Source organism: Filicampus tigris, chromosome 5 (genome assembly GCF_054856515.1).
Source record: "Filicampus tigris isolate MCC_2025a chromosome 5, RoL_Ftig_1.0, whole genome shotgun sequence".
NCBI lineage: Eukaryota > Metazoa > Chordata > Actinopteri > Syngnathiformes > Syngnathidae > Filicampus > Filicampus tigris.
Window position 1 is genome coordinate 24,639,185 of NC_141221.1, and position 27,307 is coordinate 24,666,491.

Here is a 27,307-nt window from a genome sequence, read left to right on the forward strand (position 1 = left end):
ATATTGCACCAAAAACCAGACATTTGCAGCTAGAATTGTCATTTACCATGTTAATAATGTATACAGTTCCTGATTAGTTTAAAGTTATCTTCATTGAAAAAAATACTTTTCTTTCAAAAAATAAAAAGAATATATATATATATATATATATATATATATATATATATATATATATATATATATATATATATAACATTTAAAAGACTCCACAACTACAATATTATTTTGTTGTTGGATACCTTTATAGTTTGTTAATTTAATCCACTAAATATTTTCATCAGCACAGTCTCCAAGTGTCTGCAGTGGAATCAGAGGTTTTAAAATCTAACGAGCAGGTCTCTACACAAACAGTCCACATACACAAACAGACATCTCCCTGAGATGAAGGCAACATTAAAGTGAAGTTGTCCTAACCAGCCTGATTTCCCTAACAGAGTTTAAATCCATCCATCCATCCAGTAACTGTGCTGCTTATCCTCAAGAAATTAGCAGGTGATCTAGAGCCTATCCCAAATCATTTTGCGTGAGAAGGCAGGGTACTTTACCTTGCATTGGTCAACAGCCAAATGCAAGGTACTGACAGACAACAAGCAATCACAATCATATTTAGACCTTTTAGATATTTTAGAGTCTTCAGTTAACCTAAGAAGCAGATTGTGGAATGTGCGAGGAAACCGGAACACAAGGAATAAAACATACAAAATAGTTGACATGGGAGAGGATTCTCATTCCAGTTCCATCCCACTCCCACACGAAAAATCCCGTACTGCCTCGTGCCAGACCATAGTAAAAAAAAATAAAAAAATCCTGTCCCTTCCTGTCCCAGTGAAAACGACTCCCATCCTGTCCTGCTTCCATTCAGAACAACTCTCACTCCTATTTAGTAGTTAGAGTAGTAGTGCAGCTGTATAGTCATACAGCTCTTATAATGATACAGCTGCACTACTGCACACAATTTTGTTCATATCTTGACATTTTCACAGTAGCAATTTCTTACATTGCATAAGCGTCTGCAACCACAATTTACACAATTAGTCCAAACATTTTATTGCCATTTAATGCAAAACATTGAAAAAGACAATTACTATCAGAATAATAAAATAATAAATAAATAAAATATATTTAATCACTAAAACACGTCATTTATTGTCAAGAGGTTAAAGGTACTACACCATACCTTTGTAATGCAAACAAGAACTTGTAATTAATTTAATGTAGAAATGCGACAATTAAACAATATATTTTAATTCTGCTTGACTAGCAGCAGAAAGTGAACATTTTAAACAGCTGAGGTGTCATGTCAACGGTCAATACAAGTGGCCAGCCATGCAAAGAAAATCTTTTCACTGTTGTGTAGTATGTAGAACCCAACCCCCGCCTCATCTCTCTCAAGTGAGATAGCGGATGTAGTGCTGCAGTAGGGAAGACAATGACAACAACAAAAGCCCAAAAAAAGTCCTTCATTTTCCAGGCCACACAAAGTGATGGTGAAAGACAGACGAGGGAATGAAGACAGTTTGCAGAGCAGAGGCAGAAAAAAGCAGGGCAAGCTGTCCACAGCTTGTCTGACATCATTTCAGTGTAGTTGGTTTGTCTCACATTCACTGGACACATATTTGATTCTTCAGACTGTCGGTGGAACAGAGAGACAGGAAAAGTTGCATTAATTATATTTTCAATGATCAAACACTCACTAAAGAATTTCTTGAACACCATGATTTACTGATGATGTAAGAAAAAAACGATACAGCAAACAGCAGAGCTGGGCATTCCACCTAGCCGACGGACCGGTCCGTCCATCCGCCTATGACATCCGCCATTTTGCCGGCGATAAACGATAAACGGGAAATTAAAAAAACAAAAAAGACATAAAAGCATAAGCGGAAACGGATTTAAAAGCATAAGCGGAAACGGATTTTCGCCTGTCTATGTAATCGTCTATAACCTGACGATGATTAGTGTTTCGTTTGATGCAGGTAATTTTGCTGCTTGATTCGTGTATTTTACGTCAGGCATGTTTATGGTCAGCTAATGGGTCCTAATAGCGTGCCGCGTGGTGTCACATCGATATATATATATATATATATATATATATATATATATATATATATATATATATATATATATATTCAAATAAACGTTCAAATAAAAATCTTTTTCTCCTGTATGAAAACAGGTACAGCCTGTGAAACAAATGCCAAAGCAAGAGTTGGTGTTTGAGAGGTCTGAGGAAAGTGTGTCATGTCATCTTCCAAACCGCTTATCCTATATAGGGTCGCGGGGAGTTGCTGGAGCCTATCCCAGCCGTCAATGGGCGAAGGCAGACCACACCCCGAACTGGTCGCCAGCCAGCCGCAGGGCACACACAGACACTGTCACTGAGCGGGAATCGATCCCACGCTGCCCGCACACAACTCAGGCGTGTGTACCACTACACTATCAGCGGACTCTGAGGAAAGTGATTTACAGAAAAGATGGATCTTGGCAAAGAGGAATTTTCTCATACACAAAAAGTACACTTGAACATCAACATCATTTTGGTCATAAGGACAACAATGTGCTCCACCAGCTGTGTGTCTCCTGTGTATCAAAACTGCAACTCATGAATTTTCTTTCGTTCTCTGTAGCTTACTATTTTTCCTACTCCACAGCATTTTGTAACCATTTTTAAAAATGTATTTATTTTGTACTCTATTAGAATTGCTCCCCCAGTGCTCTGTGTCTGCTTTGGGGTCTTACCAGTCACGTCATTACAGAAAAGGGGTTTGAGTGTGAGCCGTACGAGTAGCTTCATTCTTTCCACTGGAGACAAATGAGCAAGTGCATATATATTCACAAAAACAAACAAAACATAGAGAAACAAACAAAGAATCCACTATCCTAACCCAACAACAAAGTGTTTGAACAAACAAACAACAAAATGACCACATACAGTATTGTAATTTTTTTTCCAGTGCAAAGGGCTTTCTTGCATAAAATGGCACAAAACTACTGAACAGCAAACCAACATTAAGTGCATGAATTAATTTTGTTCATTTTAACACAAAAATCAACTCACTCAAAATTGTAATATTAGTGAGGCACTATTAATTCAAAACGACTAGGCCTACACATGTAATATAGGGAAGCATAAGCGCAACCAAGCCATGTAATGCCATGTAGTGGTGAATGCAGATATTATAATTTAAAAATACAGTGGATATTCGCAGTTCGGCACCTGCAAGTTTGCACATTTGCAGATTTTTTTTTCATGTTTTTTGGGGAGGGATTTTTTTTTCACATTTAGCCACAATTTTCCATGAAAAACATATAGAATTTTTAACAGCGTTTCCTGAAGATCATTTATTCTAAAAATTATTCAAGGGACCACTCAGTGTGATCAAAGTGGGATCAGGGGCTGCATGCCTCCAGTTGCCCACCACTGGTGTACAAGAATCAATGATCCATCTGGCGGTACAACTGCAGGGTCTGAATGGCGCTCCAGTCACCATGCTATTTTTTAATCAATCACTTGCTCAACCATACGTCCACCCACTAATCAAGGGGCATAGAGAAATGAAAGGATAATGAGTCACTGAGACAAGTGCATGATGAGCAAGGGGTCAAGTGTTTGGATCAGGTAGCAGGGAATGTAGAAAGATGGAAAAACAATACATTAAAGGGACACGCATGCATAGTTTCTGTAGTAGATCAAGCAGGCGGCTTATTGTAGTAGCTCATGAGATGGCAGTAGCTAGTCATGCATTGGAGAAAAAGTCCTCTGGTGCTTTTTTATTTAATCAAATTAATTAACTGCCATCCACCTCTTGGGGGTGCATTCACCTTTCAATTAAGTTAGACTGACATTGCTTGGTATTATTATTATTATTATTATTAGGAATGGGTGAGTACAGACGACTGAGTACAGTGCTTCTTCTGTGTGTGCCACTCTGACAGCTAACTCACCAAAATACACAAAATGTAAATAAAAAAATGTATCTTGTAAAGCTATTACTGCCCCATTTGACAAGATATGTATAGCATTGGATTCTTTGGTTACTTTGTGACCGATGAAATTTCAGAAAGTGAAGAAAACCGATCTTTTTGCTCCGGTCCCTGATCAGCTGCAAATCACGAGATCGGACCTGAATTCCGATCATGTGATTTAATCGGGACATCCCTATTTCTTTTGTTTGTAAATGCTTTTAATGTTGTACTTTTAATTATGTGAAGCACATTGAGTTGCCTTGTGGATGAAATGCCCTATGTAAATAAAGCTGCCTTGCTTTGCCTTAAAACACTTGGAATGACGAGACCGCCTTAAATTGTGCAACCCTTCTCCATTGTATTGTCACGGTACTTTTTCTTAATAGAATTTCTAAATACTGCATTGTGGATTAGAACAGAGAAATGATTTAGTTTATGTTGTTACTTACGAACACTGTCAGTACATATCACTGTGCCAGGTCACATTTCTTTCCCTTTAATGAATTGGTGATTTACGTGCTGTGCTGTTGGTTTTTGTCCCACTATTGTAGTTATCTGGCCAACATTGTTATCCCCACTACACTACTCCTTGGCCTGGGCGGAAACACAACTGACAAATTTACTGTGATGAACCGAGCGTGGGTTACAAATATGATTCTTTCCCTGATAAAGGGCAATAGGATGTTTGGCTAAAAATAAGGATCAATGTAGCAAGTGCATGCTCCGTGCAAATGCTCTTTCGCTTGCAAAATTTAACTTATTCAAATTTTTAGGATTTTATTTTTGTCATACTGTACTCAAAATTGTTATGAATTGATAAGTTTGATATGATGATTCATTTTTTAGTCTGTATGTTTTTACCAAATAATTATATCTGAAAAGTAAGAAGCACCTTGGAGATTTAAAATATCCTGGGGGTCTCACTTATCAACGCTGCGTACGCACAAAACGGGCCCTGAAAGATGCGTACGCAACTTCCTGCGCAAAGTATGTGACCTATCAAACAAAAACTTGACGCAAGTGCACAGCGGCCGGACTTATCAAAGCTGCGTGCGCACAAAACAGGCGTGAAAGGTGCATACGCAATGTGCTACGTTAAGCACGTGACCCTCTCCCCCAAAAATTGAGGAAAAAAAGTGTGCACATTTACGGACGCTTTAACCTATCTGTACGCACATTTTGGGGCCAAGAAAATTCAGCGATGCAGTTGGTGAGGTAGTGAATTTAAAATCATGCCTCTGACACGCGTCCAGTTTCACTTGGAATTTATTTATAGATTTAGCACTTTATGTGCAACTTTGTTCTTTATGTTCTGTCTATCCTTTTATAGAGACACTGCTCATGCTTTTTAAAGTGCCCTTCTGGGATAAATGAAGTGTTTTGATTGCAAAATCACGTATTTCTTCGATGTGGTATGGCGCTGGGGGCGAGTCTGAGAAGCTTCCTTCAGCAACTCTCCTATCTCCTAACTCGAGAGGAATAAACAAAAGACACAAAAATAGTCTATTCTTTTATCATCACTTTTGCATTTATTGTATATTGTCAATGAAAGACTGAACAGTGCTTCAATTTCTTGATCGTAAGGCATCGATGACTCAAGTTGCAACAATATGTCACAGAAAAAAAACTGGGGTGGCTTTGGATTTACTTAATTCGGACGGTTGCACATGAATAAAAATAACTGACGGATAACTCACGTCATTGTCTACTCTTAAAAATATTGAAATATAGTGTAAAGAATTGGGTTATCTGTGTTGTGATTTGTGTTTGCTGATCGAGTTGTGTTGTTCCCGAGGTTCCTGAGCGTGACTCGCTGGATGGGAGTGTGCAAGTGAGGGAGGAGTGAGCGGACGGCGGCAATAAGGGAGAGAGATCCGTGTGTTCTTATGACGGTGTTCTGTTATTGCACTGTAGTTGGCGTCAGCTACGGCTCACAGTTACCACAGTAGCCGTGTTGGAATAATAAAAAGGGAGATAATTAAATACTCCATATGATGTCGTGTCTTTGGAAGACGTTACAATATGCTCGATTTACACAAGTTTGTCACGTGCAACCAATGTACATGTCCGAATTAAATAAATCCAATTGATTTTTTTTTTCAGTAGCTGATGGTGTTGCTGCGCAGTCCACTTGCAGCGCGGCTACACTTGCTGGGTTGCGCTTGGGGTTCGAAGCTGTACTCACGCGCGAGTCACCAGCTGGGAAGCAACTTGCGCTCATTGCTTAGCTAAAACATCCCGGCCACCAACGAAGCAGCCAGCACTTCTTTCTCTATTTTTTTGTAGATTTTACTGTAATATACATAGGTTTATCACATTTTAACCATATGCGCAACCAATGTACACCAATTACATAAATTGAATGGGCTACTTTTTTCAGTGCAGCAACATTTGCATTCCAAAGTTGTGTCCCTCTGTCTGAGCGCAAACCTGCGCCTGCCATCCATAACGATGGAGCAGCAATTAAGTCTCGATGAGTCGCACCATCGCAATTGCATAATCATCTCCGATTAAGTCAGAGCACTTTGTTTTTCCTTCTGTCCTGCCGGTCGCGTTTGTTGATATTTTTGTACGATGCCAACTTAGGCCACCACACAAGATTCAATTCCTTGTTTCCACCCCACTGAAAAGCATTGTCGTCATGATTCATCTTTCACAAAGCATTGGCCAGCATGGCTCATTCGTTTTCATGTACTGCTTTTGCACTGACCCTATATGGATAGATTTGGCCATGTAGAACGTGGTACATTCGGGCTCCCAAGTTCAGTGACTTATCAAGGGAAAATGTCCACAGGTGCGTGTACGTTCGCACGGTTTGATAGGTCGGATTTTTTTCGTACGCCATTTTCGGATTTTGTGCGTACGTACACTTTAAGTTTGAATCCTACGCACTCTTTGATAAGTGAGACCCCTGGCCTGTACAAGCAGCTCTGAAAAGCAGTACATACGTAGTGTAGTGTGCTATTATTTTGGGATTTGATGATTGGGAAAATAAGGTTGCATAGCCAAAAGCATGTGGTGGCATCCTCTTTGGCATTTGTCCAACCTAATCTATGACTGCCAATGCCTACGAGATAGTCTTGTCATGGCAATTTGGCTTGTCTCTTTGAGCAACTAATGGTTCCAAGGTGTGAAAATGGCCTGGCATTTGCAGAGCTCCGGCTGTGTGTTACTGTAAATCACAATCATTAAACGGGTGACGAGTGCTGGAACAATTTTACCTCACAAAATGCTCCTGCCTTGGACTCAACTGTTTTCTGCTTCAGTGCACAGGAACTGCATGCAGTTTTTCGGTCACCAATGTTTCATACCTTCCTTATCTTACTGACATGATCATTTATAAATACTAGCGCATACTGTATCTTCAAATCCTCTTTCATTATTTTTCATTTTTGTGATATGTTTTATCATAATATTGTGGAAAATGAGAAAATTGACTAATTGCTCATATACAGATAGTTTGCTTTCATGTTGCAAGTCTCAGGCTATCTGCCCATTTACCAAACTGCGCACATTAGCAAGCCGATCAGTATTATGTTATCACAATTCGGCTAACTTCTACAACCACTATCCCACACGGAGATTCTCTGTCCGTGACTTGGCGGGTAGGCTGGGCGAAAACTACTCTGGGCTTTTCAAATAAAAGCTGTTTGGCAAGTCCATGGCTTTGACCCTGGTATTCATAGTAAGGAAAGCCGTAATCAGAAGTATATGCAACAGGGTATAATAATAATGCATGCCTTTTATATAGCTTTTTAGCTTTTTTCTGGACGATCGAAGATGCTTTACAATGGATAGATTATTTCATGCACGCACTCACACATTTACACTCTGGTGGTGGAAAACTATGTGCAGTAGCCTCAGCTACCCCTAGGGCAGGCTGCGGAAGCGTTGCTCCCAGGGTGTGCCTGCAGCCCCTCACACCACCACCAAACATTCACACCCAGCCATACAACAGTGTGAGTGAGACAGGGGGCAAGGTGGGTGAAGTGTCTTGCCCAAGGTCACAATGACACATGACTCGGACGGAGCGGAATTTGAATAGCCAACCCTTTGGTTACTGGATGCCCCGCTCTACCTCCTGAGCCACGGCCACCCCAAAATACATACATACAGACATACATACATACTTGTGCTCTACATTGTCCCTAGGTGTGATTGTGAGTCTATGTCTGGAGACGGCTGGCATAGGCTCCAGCATGCCCGTGACCCTGTACAGGATAAGCGCTTTGGAAGATGACACATTTATGCAATACAAGTAAAATGAATCCCTCAGATAAAGGCATGCATTGCTAGAGATCATATGGATCTTTCAACAATGAATGAACCTCATCGCATGTCCGAGATCTAAATGGTCGTTTAAGGTTTGCTACAGTGGCAAGCAGCGTGTATCATTGTTTAGCCCCCACACCCTCTGAATAATTCAGCATACCTATAGAAACACTGCACCTTTGAGTGTGGATAAGCAGTTTGATAAATGGATGGATGTTTTGTAATCCAACTGCAAGGCAGTTTTATGTGGCAATATATCATGCAAGGGAATTTTTTTATGGGTTTGGCTGAATGGAAGACAAACATTAGGAAGGTGACGGTTATTCGCAGCAGCAGGAAGGAGTGGTTGATTGCTCCCCATCAGCTAGCACTGACTGCCATGCCTGAGAGGACACGAAACAAAGGTTGCAGATACACTCGGGGCCAGACAATGACACTGGAAAAGCTGCAGTGTTATTGCCAATTGTGGTCAGTCAGTGGAAGGCCAAATTTCCCCACATCATCGTATGTATATGTGTTAGTGTAGTTTCAAAGTGTAAAAGTTGATGGGGTATATCTGCTTTTTTGATTAATAGATATTTTCATATTCATATGCAAATAAACAAATGAAGTTTTTTTTTTTGCCATCCCAGTTTCTTTCAATACATTCATTACTTGCTAAATAAAACATCTAATATTTGCCAGAAAAAAAAAGTAATGTGGTGATTTGGTATTGCAAAAATGTAATCACTCTGTTTGTAGAGGAAATGAAGAATGTAATCAACATTTGTACATTTATGCTCACAAACATGAAACTATACACTTTTATCTTTAATATTCATCCATCCATCTATCCATACTACTTCTCTCTTCAGCTGTCAACGGGCAGTAGGCGGGGAATACCCCGAATTGGTTGCCAGCCAATTGTAGGGCACACAGAAACAAACATTCACACTCACAATCACACGTAAGGCCAATTTCGAGTGTCCAATCAATCTACCATGCATGTTTTTGGACTGTGGGACCCTTGTGAGGATAAGCAGTATAGGTAATAGATGGATATATATATATATATATATATATATATATATATATATATATATATATATATATATATATATATATATATATAATTTTTATTTTTTGAAAGAAAAGTATTTTTTTTCAATGAAGATAACTTTAAACTAATCAGGAACTGTATATATATATATATATATATATATATGTATAAAACACCCCCCCACACACACGCATATGGTGAGTGTATGCGTGTGACAAATCAATCCAGTCAGATCATTACTTAAATGTTGCAAATGACAAGCGAATTTACTTTTTACTATTTCCTAATTTTTTTTTTTTTTTTTTTTTAAATCTTAAGCGTACATTATGCCACATTATTCTCATTTTTAAAAATCCGTCCAGTCAAGTAAAATGTGAAATTACTAATAGATTTATAGAATGACACATTTATGCGTCACTGATGGTGTAGTGGTACACACGCCTGAGTTATGTGCAGGCAGCGTGGGATCGGTTCCCGCTCAGTGACGGTGTCTGTGTGTCCCCTGCGACTGGCTGGCGACCAGATCAGGGTGTACTCTGCCTTTCGCCCATTGTCAGCTGGGATAGGCTCCAGCACCTCCCCGCGACCCTGTACAGGATAAGCGGTTTGGAAGATGACACATTTATGCAATACAAGTAAAATGAATCCCCCAGATAAAGGCATGCATTGCTAGAGATCATATGGATCTTTCAACATTGAATGAACCTCATCGCATGTCAGAGATCTAAATGGTCGTTTAAGGTTTGCTACAGTGGCAAGCAGCGTGTATCATTGTTTAGCCCCCACACCCTCTGAATAATTCAGCATACCTATAGAAACACTGCACCTTTGAGTGGGGACGTGTTTTTTGTTGTTCAGTGATGCAAACACTGTACTGTGTTAAAACAGGCATCAGTAGTCTAGTGCTTGGCCATGTTATTAGCAACACCAATGGGGGTCTCAAATACAATGCTGTTCAGTTGGAAACTTTTTTTTTTTTTCCCACTTCAATGTAATTGAGATATTCTTGTTTATTTACGGGCCGGACCACAACAATTAGCCACGGTTTATATTATATTAACACCATTTATATTACAGCACTTCTTTATTCTCCAGTGAAGATGAAATTCATCAGAGACAACTCGTTGTTTTTATTCATGTTTTTACTTAATTAATTACGTTATTCAATTGTGTTTTTACTGATATGCAAGTAAACTAACTACTTTTGAATTGAGTATTCTATGTGTTAGTAAGCAGCAACTAAATTTTACCTTCTATTTATGCTACTGTTTTTATGTGTTTGTCCTGGGTCGTATTCAGGGTAGCACATAACAATTTTCAAGTTTGGTGTGAGCACCACCAAGAGGTTATTTGCTGTTAATTTTTGTCCCGACCCATCAGCCTCATGGAGACTTAACAGCATACCTGGGCAAAGTGCGGCCCCTGGGCTACATCCCGACCATTCACAGTCTCAGACCGGCCTCTCACATCTTATTAAAACAACACCATTTACTACTTTATGAAAAAACAAAAAAAAACATGAAATTCCAATTTGGCCCCCTCAAATAAAAATTAAGGCATTTATTTTGCACTTGGCCCTTGCTGCAATTGTGGCAGCTGGCTTGACTTCAACTTTTCGACCTGACCGCAGACACACAAGCGGCTGAGCTGTAATATGCTTGTACTTAAATGTGCAGTGACACAGTTGAATTTGGTGTGCATGTTAATATTTTCAGCATGTATGCGCATCACTTACAGTATGTGTACCCCTGGCTATATTTACCGTATTTCCCGGACTATAAGTCGCTCCAGAGTACAAGTCGCACCAGCCATTTTTTAAGGAAATTTATTTGATAAAATCCAACACCAAGAACAGACATGTCATTTAAAATTTAAATAACAATTTAAAATAAAAATAGAATAGAGACAACAACAGGCTGAACGGTATGCTTACGTTACATTACGCCCCCCCCCTCCACCACCCGGAAGCCAAGTTGCCTACGTCACGTAACACTGATGAATGTGTCCATATAAATCAAAATAATAAAATTGTGCGCTTAGTACACATCATTTCCCCTGAGCTACGATGGTAACATTTAGCTTACATTCCCACATGTAGAATTACAAGAAAATTACGGTAAAGTTCGGACTTTATGTGAATTTGGGGGGATTCACCGGAACGCCTCATCCAAATAGTCACTCGAATCAAAGAGCGTGACCGGACACAGTGATAGGTGTGCTGATTAGAAATTATTTAGTGTTCAATAAAAGCTACACCAACCCACGAATATTTTCTATGTTTTATTAAAAACATAACATGGTACCAGGAGTTGGCCTATGAAGACGTCATCATGGAATGTGTGAAGCCGCCAGATGCTGTGAATTGGAGTGGTAATGTGGACTGTGAGTGGCGAACTTTTAAGCAAAGCTTTATGCTATACCTTCAAGCTGTCGGCCTGGATAGCAAGTCTGATACCCGGAAGATTGCACTGCTTCTTACCGTGGCGGGTCCACAAGCGGTGGAGGTATACAACACGTTTGTTTTCACTGCTGCTGGAGGACAAAGACAAATTCGATGTGGTAGTGGGGAAGTTTGATGAACTCTGTTCGCCCAAAAAGAACGAGACGTTTGAGAGGTACGTCTTTCGCTCGCGTATACAACAACCTACGGGGAGTTTTGATACATTTTTGATGGACCTGAAGCTAAAGGCAAGGACGTGCAATTTTGGTTAGCTACAGGAATCCATGATAAGAGATCAAATCTTGTTTGGAATAAAGGATAGGAAAATGAGGGAAAGACTTTTACGAGAGTCTGACTTAACATTGGATGGAACGATGAAAATGTGCCATGCCAGTGAACTTGCTCTACAACATGCACAAACATTCAGTTGGCCTGTGAGAGACGCAGACGCGGAAGAAACAGCAGTGGCTGCAGTGACCACAAGGCAAAAGGGATACAGAAATAAAAAAGCGCACACAAAGGGACCAACAGAGGCAGAGACATTTCATTGTAAAAGGTGTGGCACAAAACACGAGAGACAACAATGTCCATCTTATGGCAAGGTGTGCAGCAAGTGTCAAGGACAGAACCATTTTGCTAAGCAATGCTTTACAAAGACAAAGTATAACCAAAAAGACAAAGTACACACGGGTGGAAGAAACTGCCCTTAGTGACACATTTTTTGTGGGCATGGTGACATTACAAGACCCAGCAATGGAGCAGGTGATGGTCAACACAGTGGTGCAGGATAAATGGACAGAGACATTACCAGTGAATGGAACACTGATCACGTTTAAACTGTACACAGGAGCCAAAGCTAATCTGATCAATGAGCTGGATTTGAACGCAATTAAGGTCAAACCACAGGTTTACCAAAACAACAGTTCACTCCAAGCATATATTGGACAACCCATTAACACCAAAGGTAAATGCAGACTCAAGGTGTAAGTTAAAGCGAAATGTCACAATGTGATGTTTATTATTGTACCAGAAGGACATGAGTCACTGTTGGGAGACATAGCATGTGAGAAACTAGGTCTAGTCAGACGGGTCTACAGCATTTGCAGTTCTGACAACTTCTTCATAATGCATGTGAGTACAAATGGAGTGATGAACTGGAAAATGAATGCCAACAACTGAAACAGACACTGACAACTGAGCCAGTCTTGGCATATTTTGATCCACAGAGAAAAACCAAAATATCCACAGATTCATCAAAGGATGGGATCGTAGCCATGTTATTGCAGGCTTATCGAGACAACTGGAGGCCAGTGGCCTACGCTTCAAGAATAATGACGGCATCAATATGTCGTTATGCCCAAATAGAAAAAGAGACTTTATGACTAGTGTATGGATTTGAAAAAATCCATAGCTATGTTCATGGGTTACCTACATTTGTGGCAGAAACAGACCAAAAGCCATTGATAACTACAACGTTTTGACTTCAACTTGATCTACACGCCAGGTAAACTCACTGTGTTGGCAGATGCTCTCTCAGGGCTACAACACAAAACAAACAACAAAGCCTCACAGAAACAGATGTAAATGTACATGTAAACCTGGTCACTAAGTCACTTCCTATGTCAGACATGAAATCAAAGCAAATTGCAGCTGAGACACAAAAAGACACTTGTTTGCAAAAAGTAATGACACTGTTGAATGGGAAATGGTCAAGAGGCGAATGCCAACCATACTACAACTTAAGGGCGGAACTCAGTGTTGTGAATGGACTTTTGCTGAGACAAAACAGACTAATAATTCCTCATTCACTGAGACAGAAAATGCTGAAAAGACTGCATGAGGGACATCTAGGCATAGAAAAATGCAAAAGGAGAGCCAGATCAGCAGTCTATTGGCCAGGAATCAATGCAGGCATTGAGAAAATGGTTACAACTTGTGAGACATGTATCAATCACCAAGCTAAGCAAACAAAAGAGCCTTTGGTCATTATAGACATGCCAGATGAACCATGGCAGAAAGTAGGGAGAGATATTTTCCATTTGGATGGTAAAAACTACTTGCTAGTCATAGACTATTTGTCAAACTATCCAGAGATGGCATTATTGTCCAGCATGTCAGCCTCTTGTGTCAAAACACACATGAAATCCATCTTTGCGAGGCATGGAATACCTCAGATTGTTTGCAGTGACAATGGACCTTGCTATAGTTGTTGAGAATTCCAACTATTTGCTCAAGGATATGACTTTAAACATGTGACCTCTTGCCCTCTGTATCCTCAGTCAAATGGGAATGCAGAAAAAGGGGTACACATTGTGAAACAGTTAATGAAAAAGGCACAAAACAGTAAGGCAGACCCTTACTTGGCACTTCTTAGCTACAGAGTTTCACCATTAGAGCATGGGAAATCTCCTGCAGAACTACTAATGGGAAGGCAACTTCGGACCACTCTTCCTTATACTACAACCAAGAAACAGAATGAAGTGACAGACAAAATGAGAAAGTTTCAGAAAAGACAAAAGATCAACTACGACAAGTCCTCAAAAAGTTTAAAATCACTTGCACCCAATGACACAGTCAGAGTGGAAGATGGAAGCGTCTGGACAAAGAAAGCAACTGTTTTGGATGAAGTTAACCAGAGATCATACAACGTGAAAACTGAAGATGGACTGATACTAAGGAGAAACAGAAGAAGTTTGTTGCGTACACAAGAGGCCACAAGCTCACAAGATGGACAGTGTGAGGATAACAACAAAACAACACCTGAAGCAACCTCACCTGTAAAGGACAGTGTTGAGCAACGCGATCAATCACCTACGCTCAGAAGATCCACACGCACTGTTAAGACACCGGACAGGGTGAACCTTTAGTTGATTTATGTATAAAAAAAATAAAATTAAAAAAAGTTATTTGCTTGTAATACAAAAAAATAATTGCATTGTATGCATGTTCGATTTATTCTGATTAAAAAAAATGTTTATGCATATAACTATGTTAGTATGTTATGCATTATGTGAATGCCAGGTATTGTTGTGAACAGTTTACTTTACATCTAAAGAAAAGCTGATTAAAAATTATTTAGTGAGTACAGCTACACCACCAGGGGGCTGTCTATGCTAAAGTAACCTACTATCTGTAGTGAAGCAGCGGCAGGATGGGAAGGAGAAAAACAGTGTATGGAACCAAGACGAATGTTGCGGTCATGTTCAATAAAAGCTACAGCAACTATATATTTTATATTTTATAACTATATAATTTTATAGAATATTTTCTATGTTTTATTAAAAACATAACAATAGGGAACAACGTGGCTTCAGTAGCACTCAAATCCATTCCACAGAGCTCAACAACTCGCTCAATCCCGGCGCGTACACTATCACGAAGACGGCGCTAACGGCTAACAGACTCCAAACGTCTCTCGTTAGGACCCCTTAGCTGTCCAACAATATGCCTGACATAAATCAACATAAATAAAGGACCCATTAGCTGCCTGGGGGGATTCACCGGAGCGCAGCGTCCAAACAGTTACTCGAATCAAAGAGCGTGACCGGACACCGTGATAGGGAACAACTTGGCTTCAGTAGCACTCCAATACATTCCACAGAGCTCAACAACTCGCTCAATCCCGGTGCGTACACAACCACGAAGACGCTGCGCATCGGCCGCTAGCCGCTAATGGCTAACAGACTCCAAACGTCTCTCCTTAGGACCCCTTAGCTGCCTAACAATATGCCCGACATAAATCAACGTAAAGAAAGGACCCATTAGCTGCCTGAAAACATGTCTGGAGTAAAACACACAAATTAAACGGTAAACCAATGCCTGGATAAATGAAGCACTAATGAGGAATTTAGAACAGGTATGTCAGAAAGAGGCGGCACGGTGGTCGACTGGTTAGCACATCCGCCTCACAGTTCAGAGGTCGTGGGTTCGATCCCGGCTCCAGCCTCCCTGTGTGGAGTTTGCATGTTCTCCCCGTGCCTGCGTGGGTTTTCTCCGGGCACTCCGGTTTCCTCCCACATTCCAAAAACATGCATGGTAAGTTGATTGGATACTCTAAATTGCCCCTAGGTGTGATTGTGAGTGCGGATGTTTGTCTCTGTGTGCCCTGCAATTGGCTGGCAACCAGTTCAGGGTGTCCCCTGCCTACTGCCCAAAGACAGCTGGGATAGGCTCCAGCACGCCCCGCGACCCTTGTGAGGAGAAGCGGTACAGATAATGGATGGATGGATATGTCAGAAAGACTGGGGGGAACCAAAGTTTAGTTCCGCCTTGGGTGCGTTTTTTCCGTGTCTCCTGATTCTCTAACCGGAATCAATGGTCTATACTACCCACTTCAGCCAGTGTAAATTCTCTAAATTAATGTGGACAACACTACAAGGTAAGATAACTTTAAACTCACCAAAACGGTCGTAGATCGATTAAATAAGTCTTTTATTTATCGCCGACCATGTAGAATGCTTCCAAGTCTCCAAAAGTATTTATGTATTCGGTCGTAATTATCTCTTTGTTGTCTCCGCACTGTACGTGTGTGTAAGACCACAGGCGCGGCAAGTAGCTGTATTGATAGTCAAATTGCCTTTTTATCATACTATTTTAATTACTTATTTAACAAAATATTAGGATTTTACTGTTTAAATTATCCATGCATTTTAATAGCTTTAAGGATTTATCTTTGTTTCTTTATGTGAAATGATATACAGGTAATAATGTGTCAATAATTTCACAGTATAAGTCGCACCCCTGGCAAATCTATGAGAAAACCGCGACTTATGGTCCGTAAAATACGGTATAGTATTTCATGTCTATTCTCAAATAAATAACAAAGATAAATAATATATATGGTATATGCAATTGATACTGCATGGACAGTACGTATAAAATGTTTATACAACCCTCTTCAAATGGCAGGTTTTTGGGATACAAAAAAAGATTACATTAAAATGAAGTAAATATGTTTAAAACTTTTTTAAATATGTTTAAAACTATCAACTGTGCAAGTCCGCAAGTGTGCACACCCGGGGATGAGGCTGTATTCAGAAACAACACATATATATATATATATATATATATATATATATATATATATATATATATATATATATATATATATATATATACACACACACACACATTGGTGGTCATCACCTGAGCCCTGGGTAGTTGTGATGTCATTTTCAGTCAACAGAAATAACAAAATGACTGCCCCCTGAGATGGCTGAAATGGGGTGGATTTTGCTGCTTAACTCATATTCCACAAATGCAATATTAATCAGAATGCCGTGTTTCAACTAGTGGGCCTGCTGGGAACATATTCTTGAAAAAATATGTTTGGGTTGATTTCCTGTTTAAGCAAATGGCATTAAAAAATGCCTTGTTGTGGATTACATGGGGGAAATCAGGCTGGTTCTGGAGGAAGTGGTGGCTTAGGGCCTTTGCGTATGGTTTGTATCCTCTGTGAGAGCCTGATCAGTATAAGATAGTGTTCGTGCGTCCGTGTACCCTAATGTGTGTTGTGTGTGACAGAGACTGTAATAGCAGATGTCGTGAAAACCCCATTGCTCCAACAAGCAGTGCAGGCATTTGTGGCTAAAGCATGGAACTGTTAAACGGTATGTCACGTCTTCTGATGCCAGTATCCCTGTGGTTGTGTGCAACAAGAAACTGCCTCACAGGAGGAATTCATTCCTGGAGAAGCAACTCATGTAACATCTGTCAAATAGGACAAACTGCCGAGGTGGCGTTGCTTTGGCTGCATCTACGTAAAAAAAAAAAAAAAAAAAATCACGGCTGACCTGTTTTCTGAATCTGAGCCCTGATTGGTCATTGTGAGCAGTTGTGATGTCATTTTCAGTCGACAGAAGACAAAATGGCCGCCCCCGGAGATGGCTAAAGACGAGTGGATTAACACTTATTCCACAAACGTAATATTTATCAGAATGCCCTGTTTCAACTAGTGGGCTTGCACAGCACATATTCTTGAAAAAAAAAAAATGTTGGCGTTGACTTCCCTTTAACTCATATTCTACAAACACAATATCAAGCAGAATGCCATGTTTAGACTTGTTGGACTGCATAGAACATATTATTGTAAAGAATTTTGGGGGTTGATTTCCCCCTTGATCTACATTTTTATACATGAAATATGTGCATGAACATGAAAATGTTCAATATTATCTGCTGACAAAAAATTGTGAAAAGGTAAAATGATTGTACTGACTAAAACTTGACTAAAATGTTGATAGTTTTTGTTGACTAAAACTAGACAAATAAAATTATGTTTACATGGACTAAAATGCTCAATTTATAGTTGACTAAAACATGGCTAAATAAAGACGGGATGAGGTTGACTAAATGTGACTAACAAGTGTGATTTAAACCAGACTAAAACTGAGACTGAATTTAAAAATGGCTGATAAAATTAACACTAGTATGAGGATGCCTGAGAAAACCCATAGAAGCATGGGGAGAACTTACAAACTCCACACAGTTCCAATTGCAGTCCACAGTTCCAACGGAGGCCAGGTTGCCCTAACTGTAAGGAAAATATTCTTACCATAACCATTTTTTCCACGATGCAGCAGCACATAGTGTATGTTCTGATTTTCAGAATAAAGTTAACAAATTGTCCAGGTACACAAATAGTGTTATTTAGCACAATAACAGTACATTTGCATGGACCCACTTCATCCAAAATGGCCTAAGAGCTGCAGACTTTCATTGCATAGCTTTATTCTTATTGGTGTTGTTGATGTACAGACAGCACTCACTGTTATTTACTGTTCATCTTTATAAAATTATGAAAAGCTTTTGGAAGATTAAAATTGTTACAGATTTCTGAGCAATGTTTAGCCAACAAGAAATACTTGGTTCACGTTTTTTGGGCAGAAGATACTCTGTGATGGGACTGAGCTCTATCAGGGTACCCCAGCAAATTAGGCCCATCTAAAATTTCAGTCTTCGTATCGCCTCGTTCAACAATATTCGAATAATGTATGCATGCAGTGTGAAATGCACTGTATCTAAAATGCAGAGGTCTTCTTGGGGAGCAGGTGATTTAAAGGAAACAGATAAACGCAACCAGAACATTTTCCATGCCAAAATGAGAAGTAGCATTTAGCATTACGTCAACATCAATACTTAAAACGTGCAAATGAGCTCTACTTCTGGACCCCACAGTAGCGTGATCAACTCACTTGTTTTGGTGCTTTGAGCCTTGCAGATGTGCGTGGTACTGTGCCACCGAATTCAATGTCATGCTGCACACTTCACAGGTATAGCTTCGTTTCAGGCCTGGAAGTACACAAACAAAGTACATGCACTTCAGAGGCAGTCTTTTTCACTTCAGTTACAGTGTGAATGTGAAATTCATCACTTTAGACTAAGCAGCTTTGAGGGTCTGATTTAGTAGACGTTTGTGCAAAACAGCATGCAAAGCGGTGCCAGTGTAACAGACTAAATGAGAGGCAACGGAGAGAACTTTAATGCTCACGTAAACATTTTTAAAATGACATAAAAAAAAAAAGATTTTGACATATTTTCTATTCAGCAACGCTATTACTGAGCTTCTGAATGAACTAAGGACTGACACAAGAAAGAGCAAAGCCATATCACTTATGACAATGCCTTTCCTTCTCCACACTGTGACTATTGGCTCTGGCCTTTCCCAGATAAGTTTTCCAGGTGTAGTCAAGGTGGAACAGTTCCAAACACCAGTAAGGGTTAGCACAAAACCTAAAATGCCCCCAAAATAGCAGGAAAGGTCTGCGTGAACTGCATTCTACTTGGGTTTAATCAGAGGCACTTTAAATGGTGGTAGGTGTGTACTGATTCATTTTTAACATGAGCAATATGATTGGTTAATTCTGAACACAGCAACATCCCAGTTAAAAGAGGGTGAGCAAACCAGATTATTTCATTTTTAAATATTTACCTTCCCTCATTAAAAAAATACATACATATGTATGTATGTATGTATGCATGTATGTATGTACACTCTAAGTTGCCCCTAAGTGTGATTGTGAGTGCGGATGTTTGTTTGTTTCTGTGTGCCCTGCGATTGGCTGGCAACCAATTCAGGGTGTCCAGTGCCTACTGCCCGAAGACAGCTGGGATAGGCTGCAGCACACCCCGCGACCCTTGTGAGGATAAGCGGTATCGATAATGGATGGATGGATGTTTCCGTGTTACAGACATCGCATTAACGTGGAATTTTTTTTAAAAATCCAAAATTTGACATAAGTGTTTTTCACATGACAGCAATGATATGCTACTTTTTCTTTAGCAGATGACAAATTACAAACAGTTAATTATTTTTAAATCCTCGCCCCTTCATCATGGAACCTGTTATGTGTTGACGACACCAATAACAGGATGTGATTGCAGGTGGAGGAGTTCAACAGGCACGCGCGCTATGCACCAGGTTAAGCACTCAGCGTTGCATTGGGTGGTATGCGAAAGTAGAGCCATAAAAGGTGGACGTTAACTGACAAACTGAGTTCAGTTATTAAATGTGTATCAAAATCCAACAGAACCCACAGGAAGAAGTTCGTATGATGCAAGTTTTAAGTTGAAGGCCATCGATCTTGCTATCCAGGAAGGAAACCGCGCTGCTGCACTCAAAGCTTAGCGTCAATTAGTCTATTGTGAGATGTTGGAGGCGGCAGCGGGAAGTGAAATGAGGATAAGTACTGGTTATTTTCTCTTGGTTCTGTTCCGTTTTACTCAGCAAAGTTGCTACCGTGTTAGAAGGCACTATTTGGGAAGAATCTGTTCAGGTACATACATGTACATTTACAGTTCTAAATTGTTCTGTAAATGCAGTAACTATCAAATTTTTCAACAAAGATAGGTGCGGCATATAACCCGGTGCGACTTATATATTGGTTTTTCTTTTTCTTTTTTTTAAATAGAGTGGATGGGGCTTATATAAAGGTGCATATATATATATATATATATATATATATATATATATATATATATATATATATATATATATATATGTACATATATATCCCTTTCATGAAAAGTGGTCACTACAGTGGACAGCTATTTAAAACTTGCTTTCGCCTATATTAATTAAACTAAAAAATATATTTTTATTTTGAATAATAACATTAAATCATAATCAATGCATGAAAGGGTTCAAATATTTTTTTAAACTTTGATTAATTAATATAGGCGAATGCAACTTTTAAATAGCTGTTCACATATATAAGAAGTATATATATATATATATATATATATATATATATATATATATATATATATATATATATATATATATATATATTCGCCCTTCCAGCTAACCCCATATATAGACATGACTGTTACAAATATATTAAAATAACACTGTTTACTCACTACGCTGTAACAAATCAAAGGTGTTAATAGAGAACACTGGTGTTGCATAAAATGATCAAAGCTTTTCCATCTAACCAATATATTGTGCGTTTTCAGTGTTGCATGCACGCCATGAGGCACAGCCCAGCTGTTACATCATAAGTTATGCAGCAAGCAGTGATGCTCTGTTCTGCAGTGGCCCTTGACTACTTACTTTTCAAACTATTCTTGAAAGGATATAAGATTAAACAGCAGCCTGAGTATCAATCACTTGCAGCCACCTGCAGTTCTTCCCTCACACTCTAAAAACAGTTAAGTTAACTGTGCGTTCTCCAAATAATGTTCCATATTAACTTTATTTGTTTACTGTAATCCACACAAACATTTCTATGATTACCAAAGTGGTTCTGGTTACCTTGCTTGGAGATTGAAAACTGTTGAGTGCAACTCTCCTCAAGAGGTCAATATATCTCAACACACTGTTCAAGATGGAACCATAACTCATCACAGCCTGTGTGAAAGTGTGAGACAGTTGTCTGGTGATGACCGCAGGGAAGCAATGCTTGGCTTAAAGAACTGAAATAAATTGTATACCATTTTACAAATTCATCCATCTCGTGCACTGATTTGCATTTCTTGGCTGACAGCCAATCAGAGTGATTGACACTGACACCACTTTGCAGAACTACCTTGGTGGCTTATTCATTCAATTCATATCTAAAAAGCACCATAACAAAAAAATGTATGAATTTGCCACAATTGCAAACACTACTTTTTAATTTAGATTTGTTGTCACTTCCACCATGAATGTGCTGAACAAAATTCTGGACACGTATGCATTCTACTTTATGAAACCATGACTGAGGACCGCACAACAACCAATAACCTCCCTGCCATGTTAACATAAGCATATCATTGAGTAGGCTGAGATGAAATTTGGCTGCATTTTTTTAAACGTGTCACCCCTAAAAATGGGCGTCCGACCAGCCTTGGAGTGCCCAGCCTTGACCAAATGTACATCCCCTACTGTTATTGTTGCTGAAATTATGTCAATGTCAGGAGTGATGTACCTGAAGATAAATACTTTATTTTTTAAACTTTCACTTGTTATGAATACATTTTTGGGGAAGGTGTGGTATCCTTAGCATTATAAATAAAATGAATACATACATAAATAAAATAGTGGTATAACCCAATTATTTGCATTGTTTTGACCCAATTTGCTGTGTTCATTTAACCCTAAAATTTGGGTCAAAATGGAATAACCCAATTTGTTGTGTTCATTTAACCCTTAAAGTTGGGTCAAAGCTGAATAACCCAATTTTTGGGTTCAAATTGACCCAAGTGTGGGTCGGTCCTTTTTTAACACAACAATTGTCAAAATTAACCCAAAAATTGTTATTTTTGACCCAACTGTTTTCAGAGTGCATGGTCTTGTCCCAAAAGCTTTCCGGCCTTAAGACTAGCCAGGTTTGGATGGAACCATGTATTCCATGTATGTATTAGAAGGACTCTGAATGACCAAATGGAATGAACATGCATAGAGACTTTTTGTCATTCAGATTGAAATCATTCCGAATGAAGATCTCTGGTCACCCGTTTACGTGATCTATTCCAATCTACCATTGACATGCTCCACTACGTTAATCAGACCAGCCGTGTTGCAGCCAAGTAACACGTGGCGATCGATGTAAACATCACATGAGTTTTCATGATGAAGTTCAATCGTCGTTTGATTGTTTTAATAATTTTACTAAACCAAATCTTGATTGAAACAAGTCATAAATAATTTAAAACAAGTTCTCCCGTCGCTCTGGTATGTTGCTGCCATTTTAAAGTGCATATACGACAATATCACTATGCATTAACGTCAAGACAGCATGCTCCGGCTACTCTGGTTGAAGCTCTTTCAGAAAAGGAATATACCACCTCTTTGAGTCCGAACGAAATTCAAAATTGGATTAGGCTTTTATATTCCGGTTGAGGTGTTTATATGGAGCATTTTCATTCCGTTTGGTCATTCGGATTCTTTCTAATAGGAATCCATGTAAATCCAGCTACTGTTCCTCCCCTTCTTCCCAACTAGAGTACAACACAATACTACACAGTCATTTGTGTTTCTTAACTTCATACAAGGAAGAATCACGAGGGCCCACAGATGTACACAACTACTGCATTCTGTACTTGTCTAGTCAACTCGCCTTTTTTCTCCTCTCAGGCTAATATTTACATTATTGGTGTAAAACCTCTGGAAATACCGTTCTTAACGTTAAGGGCCCTATTTTTGTGCCCAGTGCAAGAATCCAAGGAACATATCATCCAATGTGTTAGAACATTGTACAAAGGATGAGAAAAAAATTCATGTTTTCCTTTTCCTTTTACAGATTTTGCTACAAATAAAAGGGGAATGTGGTGATAAACACATAGAATCCAATGTTTCAATATAATTTGTATTGGGGTTGGGAGGCCTTGATATGTGGAGCTTTCTCTGGGTACTCCGGCTTTCTCTTATATTCCAAATACTGAACATTCTACATTGACCATCGGTGTGATTGGGATTGTCAATATATGCTTTGTCTATATGTACTGAGAGATTGACAGAGTGTACCCCGTCTTTTGCCCAAAGTCAGCTAGAATATATAAAACTTGATATTGTACTTGTACTCTACTTATGCAGTGTTTGCCCATCAAGAAAAATGTCCAAGTTGTTCTTAACATATCTCTGATGTAACAAGCAGTCTCTTGATTAATATTAACATGTGCTACATAAATAAAATGACATAATAAATGATATACATACCTATAATACATCATATTATATTACATCATACACATTATGGACTAATGGCTTCTTAATCCTGCATTGCTTGTAGTGCATCATGCATATTTCATTAAGATATTTTAACATTATATATAATTCTGAGTGCTTTTTTTACTATTTGGTAAAAAAAAAAAAAAAAGTTTACTTTCTTCGGGAAGAGTTTTCTGAACTGAAGTGAAGCTGTGAAGGAGCATTTTGTGGCGCTACTCAGGCTGAAGTCATCCTCTGGGACACTCCCAAAAAAGATGCTTCAGACAGCAGCCATAAAGTAATGTAGCACTCTTCCTTCCCTCTGCTAAGGTAATGGATGGAAGTGAGATTACCAGATGGGGTTACACACTTTCTATTGCTATTTTCTCATTCAATGACAGCCATGCATTGTTTATGTGGAAAGCATTATTAGGAAAGACCTGTTTCGAGTTACGAAGTTATAATGTATAGACATCTATTGCATTTCGCTTTCATTCATCTTTTATTCATAAATTACCATCTGTTAAAAGGCACCACACCTGAAGCACATTTTGCTAGTTTGTAGCTAAATGTAGACAAGCCAAGCAGTGCTTGCTTGACTATGAGATGTGTTCATTTGGGCATGTGCATCAGCAAATGTCTCAAAAAAGCAGCAATTGTGCAAATTTGCAATTCTGATACAGTAAATGTTCCGCCACGTGAGACAGCTTCATGTGACACCAACTAAAGCCCAGTACACACATATTGCAAATATTTTTTTCTTTTGCTTGTCATTTTTTTATTGTTTGCTGCTAGATGATGTCGCTTCCGTGTTACACACATTAAAAGGACCACAACAGTTAGTTTTGCAATGTAAAATGGCTTAAAATTTTCTGGAAACTCTAGATTATGGTGTACTTTCATCGCTGTCCTCTGAAGGTAGCCGCAAGTCGACTCGGGCTCACTAAAAATGCAAAAATGGCACAAAACCTTGTCATGTTCACATCACAATCACACATTATTATTATTATCATTATTATTATTATCAATAATTGTTTAACAGAAAGCAAAAAAGCATTTGATAACAAATAGAAATAATTGAGGAACCATCCCAAGAGACAAATGTTAAAAAATACTTTCCATAGAATTGTCACTTACCGAGTTGTTTCTTGAAACAAAGAACTACTTTGTCAGTGATGACCCCTGTTCCATGGACAAAATAGGACCATTTTAACCATTGTACCTCCATACTTTCTCATTTCACCTTCACATTTTTTTATGGTGTGACAATTTCTACAACAATACATCACATTAAACGGTGATGGAACTTCTTTCATAGGAGCTGCTGAATATTTAATCACATGTACATCTGCGGAGTCAGGCTGTACATTATATCAGCATGCTGAGCAGGTTGAGAGGATGATGCTGAGGGTCAGATAGAGGGAAGGGCAGCACCAGATAAACCAGAAATAGAGATAAAAGTGGTGATGAGAAGATGGAGATGTAGAGAAAAGTGCTTTGGCTGCAGTAGCAGCCCCTCTAACCTCCCTTCCCCCACCACCAGACAAACGCGCTCACTCACACACAAATGGCAACCAAAAACCATCTGTGCCCGCTGCCTTTTTATTCTTCAATACATGATGCTGGCTTTGTTTGATGGCATAATTTACCACTGCACCAAGTGCAGCGTGTAAAGTTGATATTTACCCATAATTACTATGATTATTATATATTATATATATTACATTATGATTATTAAATAATTACTATGCTTGAAAAGCATTAATGCATTCTTGCATAAAGGGAATAACTCATGGCAAAGGATGGCTGTACTTAAGCAATAATAGCCTCTTATTAGTGATTAGTAAAATACAATACATGAACTGGAACAAACTCATATCCATATTTTTTTTTTTTAGCTAAGTAGACAACAATCAACCCGTTTACCCTCAAGTAGCTCTAGCCCACTTATGACCATAAAGAATCAATCAGGCCTGGAGTTTAGAAGACCATGTCCACTGATCTGTACCAAATTGTCAGTCTCATTCAGTATGGTCACATCTGAATGCCTTTTAACACCTCTAGGGTCCTTCTGGTCTTCTGGCAGCCAGTATACCAGCAGCTGGAAAGATAATGTGTAATTGTTATTGACATATTGTGACATAAGCGACAACGTTCTCTCCTCAGTAAGATTAACAGATTGTGACATAGTGTGACTATAGCTTCAGTTCAACAGTGCATGAAAAGCCTGCATTAAATACACAACTGGACTCAATGCAGGAAGGCCAGAACTTCCAAACTCAAAACGTACAACTATGAGGGAAACATGCTATACTGACGTAGTTAGATGACTTTTTTTTTGGGGGGGGGGGCACATAACCTACATTACACAACATTACCAAATCTAGCAGAAGCCAGTTGAGACAATGTATAACTGACCTCACTAGCTTGTACAGTCGGCACTAGGCATGAGATCAGAGCTGGGGATCCGCCTATGTGATGGACGCCCATTTTGTAGGTGATAAACGATAGACGGGAAACATAAAAAATAGATGGACTGAGGATAGTCAGAATCAAATTTTTTCCGTCGATGTAATCGTATATCAGCTATTTTCGCGGTGAGGCTTCAATAGCAGCAGTGAGGCTTCTGTTTCCCGTATATCGTCTATTTTCGGGCTGAGGCTTCAATGGCCGTGGCAAGGTTTCCGTTTCCCATTGGCCTCGGCCGATGATTTTTGACAGCTACTTGGTCCTAAAAGGAGCCACATTTAGTATGGTTGCCACGGTGACTCTTTCGTTTTAAATACCACTCAGTGAGGGTGTGCGGTGGGGGTGGGAGGGTTGTGCTATTGGAAGTTGGTCGAAGTTGGTAGACGGAAACGCTAATGGGAGCCTGTTTGAAATAATAGCTGGACCAGCCTATAGACTATGTGGTCCGCCCAGACAAAAAGGCAGATAGACGGACGGCAGAAGGGTACCCCGGCTGCAGGCGGATGGTGATAAACAGACCGGGAAATGTTTGTTAAATGCCCACCTCTGCATGATATACAGTGCTAAATCTGCTTTACCATTTACACTGATATGCCCACCACTCTCAGACAAGGGCAAATAGGTCTCATGGGAAAACACGGACTTTTGGCATAGTAAAAATGAGACTTTCCACCGATCAGATCATATTTATTGGATTGGTTGATTTTTAGAATTTTTGTTAATTTTGTGATCGACAGTAAAGTCTCAATTTGCTGATTGATCAATGACATCATCGAAGAAGAAGAAGACATGTCAAATATATCATTGTTTGTTAAAGAATTGATCTTAGTGCTATCAGAGGCATCGATAGCTCAAATTGTATTCAAACCCCACGGCACTTCAGCAGGCATAATGGTCATCTTGTCACAGCACCCTTGGTGTTTTTATTTGTTTTTGTGTGTATTTTGACTTGGAAACATGACTCCATGTTGGGCAAAGCCAATGCACAGTT

General features: G+C 39.2%; 1 protein-coding gene across 5 annotated transcripts in view; it reads right to left on the reverse strand.

The window, feature by feature from the left end:
* Positions 1-27,307, reverse strand: part of zmat4a (zinc finger, matrin-type 4a) — a 228,582-nt gene that overhangs the window by 130,022 nt on the left and 71,253 nt on the right. For 2 of the 5 annotated variants that reach the window (XM_086031028.1, XM_086031027.1), the window contains exon 6: positions 18,911-19,007. In XM_086031028.1, coding sequence (XP_085887154.1) covers positions 18,911-19,007 — 97 coding nt within the window. Of the gene's footprint in view, positions 1-332; positions 1,630-14,492; positions 14,553-18,910; positions 19,008-21,038; positions 25,949-27,307 lie in introns of those variants that run through there. The other 3 variants (XM_086031031.1, XM_086031029.1, XM_086031032.1) reach the window with 3 other exon arrangements.